This window comes from Ambystoma mexicanum, chromosome 6q (genome assembly GCF_040938575.1).
Source record: "Ambystoma mexicanum isolate Mex_15411 chromosome 6q, UKY_AmexF1_1, whole genome shotgun sequence".
Lineage (NCBI taxonomy): Eukaryota > Metazoa > Chordata > Amphibia > Caudata > Ambystomatidae > Ambystoma > Ambystoma mexicanum.
In genome coordinates, this window is record NC_090937.1 from 1,612,263,890 (window position 1) to 1,612,280,639 (window position 16,750).

The 16,750-nt window shown below is 46.0% G+C and overlaps 1 protein-coding gene across 1 annotated transcript in view; it reads left to right on the forward strand.

Moving 5' to 3' along the window:
* LOC138516908 (dedicator of cytokinesis protein 2-like) overlaps nt 1-16,750 on the forward strand; it is a 2,920,848-nt gene that overhangs the window by 757,507 nt on the left and 2,146,591 nt on the right. Inside the window, exon 23 of the mRNA XM_069632364.1 lies at nt 15,174-15,285. Coding sequence (XP_069488465.1) covers nt 15,174-15,285 — 112 coding nt within the window. The remainder of the gene's footprint in view (nt 1-15,173; nt 15,286-16,750) is intronic.

The following is a 16,750-nucleotide window of genomic DNA, read 5'->3' on the forward strand; positions in this document are numbered from 1 at the left end:
TAGGGAAATAGGAAGGACTATCAACGATGAAAGGGGGGGGGGCTGTGCTAGAGGAGATGGAGAGGGAGAAGGGGCGGAATAGGTGAGGGGTGGATGATTGTTGTGTACGTGATACACATAATGCGCATGCGCGGCCCTCGAGCCGGCGCATGCGCAGCTGTTGAATAAAGGCGGCGCCCGGCGGCAGTTGGAGCCGGAGCGCCGGAGCAATCGGACGTCTCCATTGTGGGTTCTTGCGCGGCGCAGCAGCGCGCAGGGCCCAGATACCGGGGGGCACGCACTCCACCACCGTGTGCCCTCCGATCGTCACACTGGCGACGAGGAGGAGCCACAGCCCACTCCCGTGCCCGGCAGCAACGGAGTGATTAGATCCGCCGTGTTACGGACCGACGGAGCACCGGCGGCCATTTTCTTTACCCGCCCCGTCACACGTGGCGACTGTGGTTGCGGCCCATCAGGGTGCTCGTGCGCCACTCGCCAACGGCGTCGGAAGAACAGATTAACAATTTTTGGAACGCCCACAGTCTTGCTGGCGCAAGACTGTGGCAACTAAGAAGAAAGAAGGGGATTTCGCTCCCAACACTACCGCAGACCCGAGACCGCCACCCGTGAGTACCCAGCACCAAAATGGGTGACGGCGCTGACGATGAGGGTGCTGCAGCCCCAATCCCCCGCAGAGCCCGCAGCTCCCTAGCCCCCATGCCGGAATTCGACGCCACTGGGCCCCCTTCCAAGCTAGGCCCGAAGTGGCTATTGTGGGTCAAAAGGCTGGACATGTTCTTTAGGGCAGCTGGGGTTGACGATGACGACGAAAAGATTGCAACCATGATCTACTCGGCAGGCGCAGAAGTCCACAAGATCTACGATTCCCTGGTCATCCCCGTGGTCACGTACGACGCGGTCAAGCAGGCACTCAAAGACCACTTCTTACCCATGGCAAATGTGGATTTTGACAGGTTTGTCATGGGCGCTGAGAAACAATTGGACGATGAAACCCTAGACAAATTCTGCGCCCGCCTGAGACACCTGGCGACCTCTTGCAGATGGGCCGACGAAGAGGAAATGGTCCGCAACCAACTACTGCAGGGGTGCAGCTCCGGAAAACTGCGGAGGCAAGTGTTGAGGGAGCCTGGCCTGACCCTCCAGCAGATTCTGGACCTGGGCAGGGCACATGAGCTAGCAGAGGCCAGAGGCGCGAAAATGGACGCTGCCTCGCGACCAGGACACAACGAAGACGCGTTTGCAGTAGGACGGTCGGCGGCGAGTAGGTCGAGATGGGCGCCGAGAAGGCCTGACACCGCATCCACTCCAAGCAACGCCCCATCGTGCTCGAACTGTGGGTACGACCTCCCACACAGCGGTGACTGCCCGGCGAAGTCGAGAACATGCGCCCGATGCGGAACGCCGGGTCACTTTGCCAGAACATGCCGTGCGGCTGTCCCTGTTCCAACAGCGAGAGGACCAGAGAGAGTGGGGCGAGGCGGTACTCGCAGAGTGAGAGGCATCTCCTCGATTGATCAAGGCCTGCAAGACCTAGACCTCGCGGAAGAAGAAGAGGAGGAGGAGGAAGAAGTCTTCTTCATCTCCAGCATCGCGAACAGTTCTAGCTCGAAGCGCCAACCCAAGTGCACCGTCAACATCAAGGGCACTCCCACCCCCATTCTTATCGACACCGGAGCGTCAGTCTGCGTGCTAGCCACCAAACACTACGTAGCCCTGCCAGGCCCACCAGAACTGTCAACATCAACGGCTAGGATATATGCATTCGGTGGAGACACCCCCTTACCCATCCAGGGTGCATTTATCGCCCCAGTATCTCATGGACAGAACTCCATCAAGGCAAGATTCTTCGTCACCGACGTCAGCCCCCATTCTCTGCTGAGCTGTGCTGCGTCAGAAGCGCTCGACATTGTCCATTTCACATTTGGGGTATACCACGCAGATCTGAAAGGCATGCTATACAAGTTCGAGAGTCTCTTCAAGGGCATCGGCAAACTGAACGCCGACCCTTAAGACGGACACGTTGAGTGAGACACAATAAGAGTCTGAGATTCCTGATGGATGGTGCGGGTGAAATGTGGGCTATGTCAGTAAGACTGAGCGATGGAGTATTCACTCAGAGGAATATGCAGCACCTGAGAGTGGGCCTGCAGTGCCGGCCAGAGGTTTCATGAGCATCATGGAGGAGCCTCAATGAGTAGTCTTCAGCTCATGAAACGGGTGGGTCGCTAAGCACACGCAGCCACAGGAAAGTCAGAGGGTCCATCATGATATCCCAAGTCCATGGTGGGGACTTCCCCAGGCAGCGTGTGATCTTCCCACCACCTTCCTGGGTGCAGCTCTACCACAATTAATGCATGCATGGAGGCAAGTCACTGTTTCCCTGGAGGGGACACTCCTAATATCCGCTAGCGCGCTCCACAGTGTACCGCTGTAATCATACGTACACCTTATATGTTACTCATGGACCAAGCCCAAGACTTAGCTTGGACTGCTGCTTTGGTGATTATAGTATTGAACCCGCATAGCACAGCTCTGCAAACTGGACCTCATCGGGGTGGGTACTAAATTGAAGTTACTGACCCGCGGGCATGCTGAAAATGAGGATGCTTCTTTGTGGAGGGAAACTAGCAGTCTCGAGCTGGGCACAGACATGGATAAGAATTAAATGAGTGGATGTCCCACTAGTAAGAAGTCACTTTCTTACTATCAGTGCAAGATGAGTGATGAGGTCGTTGTGTTAGTCCACAGGCTAGAATAAGCCATTTCCGCTAAGAAGACCATATGGCACAGCGCTAGCCAGTGGCCATAACTAGAAGTTCACCTCCCTTTGAGCAAATGTGCAAACCCATAATGCATTGCTCAGTTGTTGAGAAGTGGGGGCAAACTTTCAGGAGTGGCTGCTGAGTGGCCCTTAAGCATGTGCCCTTGTAAGCTGAAATTGCCTTTTTCACACTCACCTTCTCAGGCACAAGGAGTTATTTTCATACATTGTGAAACCCACCCTAACTCTGACGTGGTAAGAAGCCAAATGCCTTCCACATTAAGCTTGACCAGGGCATAGATTGACAGCCATTTACATGCTAATCCGTACATCCATTCCCACCTTCTACTTGGCCATCCCTACATAAAACACAGCCTTCTGGGGTCACTTTCAGCTACGTCTGTCACTCATTAATATCAAGCTTTGTGCTGTGTAGGGACTGCTGGTTTTATGTATAAATTAGAGCAAATGGTTACCTTACAGCTGTAAATTAACTTCCCATGTTATAACAATATCTTCAATTGTATTATGCAAAATGGCAACAAATAGTGAGAGAAGAAAATAAGGGTGCCTTTAGACACTGTATTTGTGTTATTTCTATATTTGATATATAATGCGAACAACTGTGGGGCGTTTGAGAGCCTTCAAACCAGTTCAAATGGAAAACCAGCCTGAAAAAAGCCAATGTCAGTGAGTTCCTCAAAGGTGCCTGGCACAGAACGGATTTTAATAATTTTTTGAAGTTTAACAACTCAGGATCTTCCTGGAGAAATCCCTGCAGTCCATTCAAGCTTTCACCACCTGCTGATTTTAGATGGATTCTCGCTGGGACTGCAAGTGTTCTCCCAAATTGCCTGCTTGGCTCATACAGAATTATCCTGCCACCAGGGTGCTTGAGGTCCTCCAGGGATGTATTTATAGACAATGGTGGTGGTCTTGAATTTAATACTGTCAGCATCATCATCTTTATGCTTCAAAGACCTAACCGTACAACACTACTGCGCTGTTACAATGGGACAACAAAGGAAGAATAGCCATGTTAAAAGGAAACTAACCTACAGACACACCGCCATTACTACAAACACAACCCAATCTTCCACTGACTGGCTCGGATATCCAACATCGACAAAGATGATCGGAGTGACCCAAGAGGAGAAATACTACAAGCCAGATCCATAACCTGCTTTGGTTCACACTAACCCTCCACCTATCACCATACCCAGTACCCTCTATGAAGCACACCATGAGAAACAACTCAGGAAACTGGGTATGTGTGGACGAGAACCACAACGCTGGCGCCCCCCACATACAAACCTACTTGTGACCAACCCAATAATTAAATTGAGAACACGTACTTCAGAACCTTAGACCCTCATCACAGCACAGATGCCCGAGACCACATGACCTCTACACTCTCATCGTCACCAGAGACTACTCAACAGCCACATTCATGCTGTAACCTACCTGGACATATTTAACAAGGAAACATCATTCCCTATGCAACTGACCACCGCCACAACCAATCTCCCATCTGACAACTGGGACCTCGCCCTGCACACAAAACATGGAACCAACACAGGACATCCAAATTCACTGACACATCATCCGAGAGGCAGGAGACATGATACAATGCAGTCTGATCAATGCCCGCTCCATCTCTGAACACAGAACTGAGATTCACAAAAATCGTACCGAATTAGGAACTGACATGCTCTTCATGACAGAAACCTGGATGTCAGACAACGCCAAGGACAAGGTATCAGCACAGAAATCCATCCTCACCAACGTCAACCTCATCCAAGTCAATCCGGCTGGCAAAGGAGGAAACCAGAGAGCTGTGACCAAGAAATAAACCTCAAAACCACATCCCATGGACTTCCCAGGCAGTGGAGGACTCAAATACCAGACCAACCTCTCCTTCCTTCTTATTTACAGATGACCATCACAGAGCCCATCCTTTGAAGAACACTTTGATGATTCAATTGCTATCCTAGCATTACATCATACACATCTACTGTCCATAGAGACTTAAACATTTGGTTTGAGGAGCAGAGTCTGCACCCAAAAGCGTGATGTCCTACTTGACCAGCTTTCGCCTCACACAAATGGTCAAAGAAGTGACACATGCACTGCGGGTCATACCATTGATGCAATATTATGAATAGAAGGCCTAATAGCCGGCTGGCGACCGCAGGTCCCCTCAAGTTTATGAGTATAAAGACTTAAAGACTTCCCTCCGTTGGAGGGCTTTTCTTTCCTTCGCTACTTGAGGCTGCCCCCACACTTAATTCACTACCAGACAACCTGGACCCTGAAACACTAGTGTACCAGTACAACAAAGTCATGTCCTCTGCCCTGGACATAATTGCACCACTCAAAGTGACACGCAGCAAACCTAAAGCCCACCTCAACTCCTGGTACACCCCCCATCTAAAAACTCTTTGTACCAAAAAAAGACAATGCGAGGGTGCATGGAAATTACAACCATCGGAAAAAAATAAAAGCACCCTGAGAGATATATCTACCCTCTACAAAAAGGAAATACTAGCAGCCAAACGGGAAATCTACAACACTAGAATAGCCCAAGCCAACTCTAGCATGAAAGAACTCTTCATTATCCTAAAGGAAATAGAATCCCCCATCGCAGTGCCTGACAACTGTGTCAAAGATAAAACATGGTGCACCAACATTCAGCAAGCCCTAGCTAATAAAGTAACATCTCTCCAATCTAAAATTGCCCCGAAAAAATCCTCGCTCAGTCTCGACACTAAGCCCAAAACAGATATCACCCCTCCTAAAAATAGCACCAACTACCCTCGCTTCAAATTCTCAAAAGTATCTACTATTGAGACAGAAAACATCATACTGTCACTCAAACCATCTAATTGCCAGGGGGATCAATGTCCACCTCAATTGATAAAGGACGCAGCTAGAGAACTGGCTCCCTTTATCTCAAAACTCATTAACGCCTCATTCGCTACAGGGTCCATACCAAGCAGCCTAAAAGAATCTTGGGTACTCCCTTTGCTCAAAAAACAGACACTAGACCCCGCCATACCCACAAACTACCGCCCAATCGCCACTGTGCCATTCCTCTTAAAAATCATAGACAAAGTGGCGTACTCACAAATACAGAAACACCTTGAAAACAACAATTTACTAGGAGTACGGCAGTCTGGCTTCCGTCCCCAGCATGGAACCGAAACTGCCCTATTAGACCTAAAGGCGCAAATTGACGAGCTAAGGGATCAAGGCAAACCAGCCTTACTCCTCCTCCTGGATTTATCTGCCGCATTTGACCTTGTTGACCACAAAGTCCTCTGCAGGCACCTGGATTCAGCCACGCACTTCTCAGAAGAAGCCACAAAATGGATCCAATCCTTCCTCAATAACAGGACAATGAGAGTCTTCTCCACCACTGCGGCAGCAGACTCCATCCCCATTACATGTGGTGTGCCCCAAGGATCCTGTGTTTCGCCTACACTCTATAACATCTTTACTAAGCCCCTTTTCGATGATCTGGACCTTCTTGGTATCACCTACACTAACTATGCAGATGATACTCAGATTCTCCTACCTCTTACCGGTGATTACGACAAGGATTTGGCCTTGGTGAACAGGGTGTATCTCATCATCCAGGCATGGATGGCCACTCACGGACTATGCCTGAATGATGACAAAACTGAAATCATCATCCTGGGCACACCACCCACCCTCAAAAAACTGGGCCCCAACTACTCCTCCTTCAATATAGACAACAACCAAATCACAACCGCCCACGCGGTTAAAACTCTGGGTTTCTACCTGGACTCCACCCTTTCTTTCAACAAGCAGGTCAATGCGATGGCTTCAGCAACTGCCTACACCTGCAAATTGATAAGAGCAGGCAAACCCTTCCTATCAAACGATAGCTGCATCACACTCGCTAGAGCGCTCGTGTTATCAAAACTGGACTACTGCAATTCACTCTATATTGGGGCTAACAAGGAAGTCATAAAAAGAATTCAAATTCTGCAGAACAACGCGCTTAGAGCAGCACTTTGCATTCCCAGGAGAGCCCACATCACCGCACTCAGACAAGCTAACAACTGGCTCTCTACTCAGGAGAAAATCCAACTAAAAGTTGCCTCTTTGGTCCACAAATGCCTCAACAACGCTGCACCGCAGTACCTCTCTGCCAGATTCACCAAACTAAAACCAACAAGACTTACTAGATCTGCTAACTCCAATAACCTATCCATACCTAGATTCAAACTGACTAAAGTCGGCGGCTGCAGCTTTCAGGTGAAAGCAGCTCAACTCTGGAACGCCCTACCATCCACCTTGAAGACTGACCAACCCTACCCCACCTTCCGACACAACCTTATAACGTGGATCAAAAATGCAGACACACTTTAGATCATCTACTGCCTAGACATATTCAAGACTAGGAATCTCTGCCTAGGACTGCAAACACATGCTTTTACACTCCACATGCTGTATACTCCTGTATATTTTGTTGTATATTATTCTTGTTGCTCTATTTTTGCTATTTTTGCCATGTGATCTTGTAACAAAGTTTTGAGCTGTTGTATAAAATGCGCCCGGTTACCCTTGGGTCTGGTGCGTAATATAAGTAATAAAACAAACAAACAAACAAACAAACAAACAAACAAACCTTCATCTTGCATTGTGCGGCAGCCGGATCAGCCGTTTTGTGTTTCCAGAGCTGCAGAGAGAGCCGCGCCGTGATTGGCTGCCCACCACAACATCATCCTTTGTGCAGACGGAAATAGCTGGCGTTCGTGTGCCCCCTCAAAGGCCCTCATCTAAGGGCCAGATCCTTCCCTTTCCAGCTGTGGCCGGAGTGCTGTGCCTGCCCACCACCTTCATCCTCCCTTGTTCCTCCTGACGGTGTCTTGCTGCGATCCCCGATGCCTACCTCCAGCATCTTTGCTGTTACTTCTCATCTTACCATGATCAAGGTAAGCGTTGTCACCTTGCTTAGCCCTCGGCTGTCCCTGACTTTCATACTCCATCCTCCCAGTGCACACCTTTTCACTCCTCCTGCACTGCTCCTTCCCTATGCATCCTTTCAGCTGTTCTCCATCCCGGCCTCAGAATCTTTTCACGGTCTCAGACTGTTGGCGCTTGCCCTTTACACCAGTCGGCACCTGCGCCTTCTCCACAGTCTGGGTGTGCCCCTGCAGGAGCGTTGTCCTCCACTTTTATGAGACACTGCACCGTGAACTACCAACCTTATGACACAGTAACAGAGTGCTCATTTCAACAAGTCTTTGACTCTATCATCTGGAAGATTTGACCTGCTGTGACTTGTGTTCTGTGGAGTCTTGTATTGCGTCGTCACAGCTTTGTCACTCATCGGATTTCAGGTTGTCATGTTTGTGTGTCTTGTTTGTTTCTGCCATCACGCTGCTCACTGCCCCTCTTACTTCTGTACATGCTGCACTTTGCTTTGTTTTTCGCTTGCAACTTTTTGATTCTAATTATGCTTTTCCAACTGTGCATTCCCCCATTGTGTACTGATTTACTGGCACATTCGAACTTAGGTGCGTTTTTTCCAACTGTTCATTCCCCCATTCCTATACTCGACCTACTTTGACTCATATGCCTGTCCGATGTAGCCCCATGTACCATGAAGTGTGGCTTTGCCAGTCCTGTACTTGCACCTGTTTTGACTCATTTGCCTCTCTGCCTGTCTGACGTAGCCCCCGTACCATGAGGTGTGACTTAGCCAGTTCTGTACTTGCACCTGTTTTGACTCTTATGCCTGTCTGATGTAGCCACCCATAGCTTAAGGTGTGGCTCTGCCATTCGTGTATACCTACCTGTTTTGACTCTTATGCCTCTCTGCCTGTCTGATGTAGCCCCCTGCACCATGAGGTGTGGCTTTGCCAGTCCTCTACTCGCATTTGATTTGACTCTTATGCCTCTCTACATGCCTGGTGTAGCCCCCTGTACCATGAGCTGTGTCTTTGCCAGTCTTGTACTCCGCACCTACTTTGACTCGTATGCCTGTCTGATGCAGCCCCCCATACAATGAGGTGTGGTTTTGCCAGTCCTGTACTCACACCTATTTTCAGTTGTATGCCTCTCTGCATGCCTCATGCAACCCCCCATACCATGAGGTGTGGCTCTGCCAGTCCTTTACTCACATCTATTTTGTCTGTAACCATATACATATTCAAGCACTTCACTAATGTACTATGCACTTTCTGTAACTAGCACCTAGACGACTCCAGGCTTTGTGTGCTGAAATAAATGCAAACATAAAAATAAATAAAAAATAAAATTAAGAGGTGGTTATCTAATGATTCCTTTTAGTATCAACACACCCATGAATGAACTCACCAAGGGCAAACAACCACTGCCAGTAGAAGATATAACAGACTTAACCCAACCCAAGGGAGCAGAAATCGTCCTATAATGCACTCAAGCACATCAACCTCGCAGAAAGAAAAGAAGATTTCAGCAATATGGTTCACACTTCCCCTACATACACTGAAAAAAGAAATTGAATACTCGAGAAAACATGGAGGACACACAACAACCCACAAGACAAGATTGCCGACCAAAGACAGATTGGCCACTGCTATGTAAAAATACTTAAGCGAAGAAAAGTTACTATTCCGATTGAATCAATAATGCACCTCATCCAGAGAAAGAACTTTAAGAAATCATTAATGAGGTGGGAAACTCTGCTTCCCTGCAGCAAAGTACCTTCACCTGCCCAAATACTATGGTATGAAATCACCAACCTTTTCAGAAGCAAAGTTGTACACATACAGCACTCCATCAAGGCTGCAATATGGAATTGGATGCTGTATTCAAACGTTGGTCGCTGACATTCAGCTACAACTCTATTGATGAACATGTATAAAACAAAAGCCAGCTCACCTACGAAGAGATCCTTAATCAGCTGTCTATGTTTGCAAGTGAATGAAATGTTCTCTCGAAACAGGTATTGTACTAAGAGCTTTTAAGACTGCCAATGTCAAACCACTTCTAAGAAAGACAGCTAGAGTCCCAGAAGAGCCCTCTAACTTTTGTCCAATCTCGATCAAACCTTAGCCATTCAGAGTTCTAGAGAGCTGCTTATACAGGATCTCTAACCATGTCAAGTTTGATCATTTACTCGGTCACTCATAAATTCGTTTAAGACCTATGAAAGGCATTGAATGGGCATGAGTACCATTTGGGACAATCTCAAAATCACATCCAATGACATCATGACCTTGTCACCAGTGCTTCCCCACATCTCAGCATCCATTGTCACCTTTAACTACAGTTCACTAATTAGAAGGCTTGAAGAAACTGGAATCCATAACACAACTCTACAATGAATGAGATCTTTCCTAATAGACAAAACAAAAACCATTGACTTCCATTTTCCAGTTGAAACCCATTACCTGTGGAGATACCCAAGGATCAAGTCACTCACCACCCTTTTCAACATCTATATTAACCCTTGTGTCTTGTATAACTATGTAGATGACTCAGAACTCAGAAATCAGGTAAAATATGACCAACCACAGAAAATCTAGCCTCTCCCTCAGCAATTGCATTGCACAAATAAGCAAAGGACTGGTGGTCAAGTACCTAAAACTCAACCCAGACAAAACAGAAATAATGATAGTCTCACTGCACACCACACATGAAACACCTCTACCATGTCATGTGGATATAGATAACTGTCCTAAACCATCGGAAACTATCACAACCCTAGGATTATTAATGCACAAAAGGTTCACGCTGGATCCCCAAGTTAATACAGAAGTCAAAAAGTGCTACCATCTGCGCTCTACACAACACATAATGCCCTAAGTCTCCCTTGCACACAGAGCACATATCTTTAGCTCTCAGATTCTTTCAAGAATCGACTATGCAAACAGCATTTACCAAGGTAAGCAAGCCTTACTCACAAAAACATTTCTACAGATCCAAAACACAGACTAAACCACTACTCAGACTCAAGAGGAAGGAACACATAACGCCGGCACTCAGAACACTCCATTAGTTATCAATCCAAAAACAATCCATTCAAGGCCCTCCGCATTGACCACAGAGATCTTGAAGGTCAAGGAGCAGAATTCCTCCAAAAAGAAAATCAAAGTCTAACAAACAACTAGAGACCTACGATCAAGGATTGACAAACCAGTAAAAACCAGAAGATTTTGCAGAGACACTGAGGCTCTGCCTTTTTCACTGAGGTGACCAAACACTGAAATACACTACCAAAATTCCCATCTGTGCAGTCTGTTACAGTTAATGTATGTAGAGGCTACGAGCCCAAATGCGAGCCCAATAATGGCAACAAACACAGAGCCGCTGATGGACTTGTTTTTGGTCCTTCCTGCTCAGGTGAATGCTTTGTAATTGACTTTTGCCTCACGTACTCAAGAAGAGGGGACGGACAAGGGAAACCCGTACCAAAATTACTATCTGAAATTCAGGAAACTTCTAAAAACCTGCTCTTCGATGCTTAACAAACAGGATGTTTAATCTACACCAATCAAGCAGCAGAATAAAACACTCCTCAATAGTTTGACTTTCATGTGCAGCACAACATAAGGAAATGCCATTCCCATGTTCAACCGTCTGCCTAGAACGCAACGCATGACTCTCAGGACCCTATAATGATTAGAAGACATCACCTCAAGACACTGCCAAAACCATCATAAAATGCATTTCCTATCTACTATAATATCTAAACCTTAACAAAGGACATCTGCACGCATCAGCCACTCAAGCCAAACTCCCCTCACCATAATGCAATCAATACCAACAACAATTATTTGAAAACACTACAGAAACCACAAGAACACTCCCTACATTTCGAGTACCCCTTAATTTCACCACACCCAAATACATCTCAACCACTTCCACACAGCTTCAAAGAAAATCTCCCCAAACTTTGAACATTATAAATGTGTTATAATGATTCACCTTGGGACTTCAAGTAGGTTGTTCACAAGTTGCTTTATTGAAGTTAGATCAGGAAACTTCCAGTTGCTGGAGAGGAACTCGACAAGAGCCCAGGGGCTCTGCAGGAACCCACTGGCTCCTACCAACCAGACTTACATCCCTCCAACTGCCTGGGCTGGAACCACTCTCATACACAAACATTCCTGTCACTCTCTCAGCATTCTCCCAGTGACCTCATACATCCCATGCCTCGAAGCAAGCACTATATAACAAAATGTACACTGCTAACTACAACCAACATGCTCAGCTCCTGGCCAACACTCACCCACAATATATGTACAAGGCCATCCATCTTGAAACAGAGCCTTCAGTGTTTCCTACACATCACACCTAGAATGCTTCAATGTATCTAGAACCCAGGGAATCTCTGATCTTCAACCTAGACACAAAGAACAGCATTCTTGCCTTTCCCTTGCCTGCTATCTAACCAGACATGCCCGCTCTCTTCTCGATTCACCAGAAGTCTATGCAGATGTTAGCGGTGAAAAGTACAATTCCTAATATCATCCAAACGTCATGTTGTATGCTATAAGAGTTGCTGTGCTTTTAAAGATGGTGTATACGTGGTTCATAGAAGAAGTCAAAAGATTATACAGTGATGGGAGATTGTTGCTAGCTATCAAAGGAACCAAAGTAGCCCCTTAGCAGGTTAAAGGTCAGAGGAGTGTGCTATAGTTGAGCTTTCAGATATTTCCTGAACACATCTCGGTCATCAATCTTTCCAATGAAAACAGGCATAGCATTCCAAAGCCTCACCACCAGAGCGGAGAAGACTCTACCACTCCCATTTTAAGAGATGTTTTTTTTTTTGTTAAGTTATTGTTATTAATAGTTTGAAGAACATGCCAATAAGTTAATGAACATACCAATTGATAACAGATAGTTTAAGATATGCAAAATATGCTAAATAATATATCCCGTGAAATTGCATATAATATGTAAGGAGTGAATATGTAAGCAGTGCATAGTTTAAAATGTAAGAGATGTTTTAGATGGAGTCAGAACATGTAAGTCTCAGGAATGTTGGGATAGCTTGTGAATATATATGTTGAATTTGTTAAACAAGAAATTTGATCTATGATTATCTGAGGTATCTATGGTTGTCTGAGAGATGTCGAGGTGTGAACTCTTCGGGCTAGATTCAGCAAAACATTAGCAAATGTATTTTGGCTACTTTGCAGTTTACGAATATGTTAAATTGGAAGTCCTAAACATGTTGAATCCCAAAGCTTCAAACATGATTAAAGAAGGGTGTTGGCTCGCTTCACTTGGTGACGAAATGCTAGAAGATGTACATGTTTTTGGTGTCTTTGAAGTAATACCCAACAACTTTGCAAACTTGATGTGCATGGATGAACTGGGAGCCAAGTGAAATACCTAGGATACAGACAATACTCAAAGGGAGACGTGGACGGCTTAGAAGGTTAGGCCAGAAGGAACTGGCCAAAGTGGTTCACTGCTATACCCTGGAAAGGAACTGGGTGTTGGGCGCATAGAATGCCAGGCGCTCCCTACCCATCCAATTGCTGTTGAGTTGGAAGATGGCAATGCATAGTCCACCTGTAGAAGAAGCAGGGTATCATCGGCATACGGTTCAAAGCAAATGACAAAGGTAAGGGGCAGCCTGGTAAAAGGTTAAAGATAACAATACCAATAATAGCGTGAAATAGTGACCCATGGGTGCGGGGGTCACGTGATATTTCGGAAGTGGAGGATTCAAAAAGATCAATTACATTTTATGAGATCTGCAAGATTAAAGGTTAGATATCCCAGTGAAATCGGAGTCTGAGATTCCAAATCTCTGTACGCAACCCAGAAGGATGGCGCGGTTGAGCCTGCCAAAGGTGTCTGGCAGGGCTAAAAGAACCCAGTACTCTGGTACTGCTGACATTCACTGGCCTCCAAGAGTAATTGATCATGGAGACCACTAACACCTTAATACTGAAACCTGGATGGAAGTCAGACTGCATGTTTTCTGACTCAACATGCCTCTCTCATGAGTTGAGATGTGGCGGTAGCTTCAGCAAGTTACTTAAAATGGGAGCCTGGTGGTAGTTGGCAGGATCTTCAGCGCCTCCCCCTTCCTTCATAACCATTGCATGTCTGAGCATGGCAGGCATTTATCCTGTACTAAGTGATTGGTTAGTTAGAGTGTTGACAGAGCTTAACGAGTCTGAAAAGATGCTGTCCATTATTCTAGCTGTAGACATGTCTAAGGCTAGGAAATGAAGCAACTTAATTTCAGATAGATCCTTAGGGTATGACTCTTCATCCCACACTCCAAGGATTCTACTACAGCCACGTAATGGGAATTTTATCAGGATTTAGACATGAATCAAAGCAGACTTCCCAGATGATACAACTCACAGTGTATGTTAAAAACAGATTTATTTCTGTGAATGCCACATTGTGGGGATGATGGTATCAAAGGTGTCTGAGGAGGTTAAAGACAACCGTACTCTGGTACTCGGTGCACCTCAATGTTGGTCAAAAAGCCAAACAACTAATGACAGGGGTCTTGTGTTTAAAGCATTTTATTTTAAACCCCAATGTTCTCGCAAACACCACTCATCATCTCTAAGCAGGAGGTTGCTCCACCAAATGACAGCTTAGTTGCTGGTGGTGTTTTCTTGGGAAATCCAGGGGAAAGGGAGGGCAGTGCCTGGCTGGTATTCAGCTCTCCTCTCTGCCTCAGGATCCTGATGTCACCCAACCCTGTATCACTGTCCTCTTCCCCAATCCACCTCTCCCTCATTCCTGGGGTCTTGCCACTGGACCTAGCCTCTGTTCCTTGTGCTGGCTGCTGACTGGCATTGTCAGGGTACCACCATATGTTTGTTCACTATATGTTGAATCCACCAAAGTTCAAACGAAAATTGCACAAATGATGGTTCCTGGCTGCTTTCAATAAAAACATAGAACCTTTAGAACTACTGCATTCCGTTATGTTTGACAAAGATGTTTGTACAAACAGGGTTGTATGCTTGAATCACTAATTACATACATTGCACTTGTCTTGCTGCTCATTTATTTTTCTCACTGCAAACAAAATAAGCGGATGTAATCGTGAACCATATACACTCAACCATTGAGCCTTGGGATTTGGAAGTGAGGTTAGAATTGTTGAAACCTGTATATCTCCAATTGCAGCTCAGGACGGTCCACCTGCCTTTCCAAGAGAAAGGGTTTCCGCTCACCAAACCGGAGAGCTTTGCTGAATTTCAGAAAAGGTGGGACTCAGAGTGGAAGTGAGATTCACAGAGTAGGGATGACTGTGCACACGCCCACTCCCCATCCATTGGGGACACAATCTGATATATATATAGTGTAAATCCATGCAATAGTGAGACAAGAGCTGACAAAGTGATCAACAAGACACACGTAAAAAGCAGTACAATGTATGACCGTACCTTTATTTTCACAGACTATACGAAGGAAAAGAAAAAGTGGAATTTGAGGAATCACTCAAGCATTTTGTCCAGGCCATTAACACCTTGATGCAATCATCGCTGGAGAACACCATCCTACTGGCCCAAGTAAGGCAAAGTGCAATCTCCCTTTATCTCCTGAGGACTATTGTGAATTCTGACTTCTTGTACATGAACCCTGCTGACCTCTGCTCAGACTAGTACTATAGCAGGAGTGTTCTACCTCTTACTCATGTGCATTAGCAGCTGTTTCCTTATTCGAGCTTGTAGATATACAGTACCTACCCTATTGCAATGACACCAACCCCCTTTAGATTGACCATTTATCCTTCAGGATTGCCTGCCACATTATTCACCAAATCTCCACCAAGTTCCTAGATGAGCGCACTGCCACATTATTCACCAAATCTCCACCAAGTTCCTACATGATCGCACTGCCACGTTATTCACCAAATCCCTGCCAGGTTCCTACATGATCGCACTGCCACATTATTCACCAAATCTCCACCAAGTTCCTAGATGATGGCACTGCCACATTATTCACCAAATCTCCACCAAGTTCCTACATGATCGCACTGCCGCATTATTCACCAAATCTCCACCAAGTTCCTACATGATCGCATTGCCACATTATTCACCAAATATCCACCAAGTTCCTACATGATTGCACTGCCACGTTATTCAACAAATCTCCTCCAAGTTCCTACATAATCGCATTGCCACATTATTCACCAAATATCCACCAAGTTCCTGCATGATCGCACTGCCACATTATTCACCAAATCTCCACCAAGTTCCTACATGATCGCACTGCCACATTATTCACCAAATCTCCACCAAGTTCCTACATGATCGCACTGCCATATTATTCACCAAATCTCCACCAAGTTCCTACATGATCACACTGCCACATTATTCACCAAATCTCCACCAAGTTCCTACATGATCGCACTGCCACATTATTCACCAAATCTCCACCAAGTTCCTACATGTTCGCACTGCCATATTATTCACCAAATCTCCACCAAGTTCCTACATGATCACACTGCCACATTATTCACCAAATCTCTGCCAAGTTACTACATGATCGCACTGCCACATTATTCACCAAATCTTGGCCAAGTTCCTACATGATCGCACTGCCATATTATTCACCAACTCTCCACCAAGTTCCTACATGATCGCACTGCCACATTATTCACCAAATCTCCGCCAAGTTCCTACATGATCGCACTGCCACATTATTCACCAAATCTCCACCAAGTTCCTACATGATCGCACTGCCACGTTATTCAACAAATCTCCTCCAAGTTCCTACATAATCGCATTGCCACATTATTCACCAAATATCCACCAAGTTCCTACATGATCGCACTGCCACATTATTCACCAAATCTCTGCCAAGTTCCTACATGATCGCACTGCCACATTATTCACCAAATCTCCACCAAGTTCCTAGATGATTGCACTGCCACATTATTCACCAAAACTCCACCTAGTTCCTACATGATCGCACTGCCACGTTATTCACCAGATCTCTGCCAAGTTCCTACATGATCGCACTGCCACATTA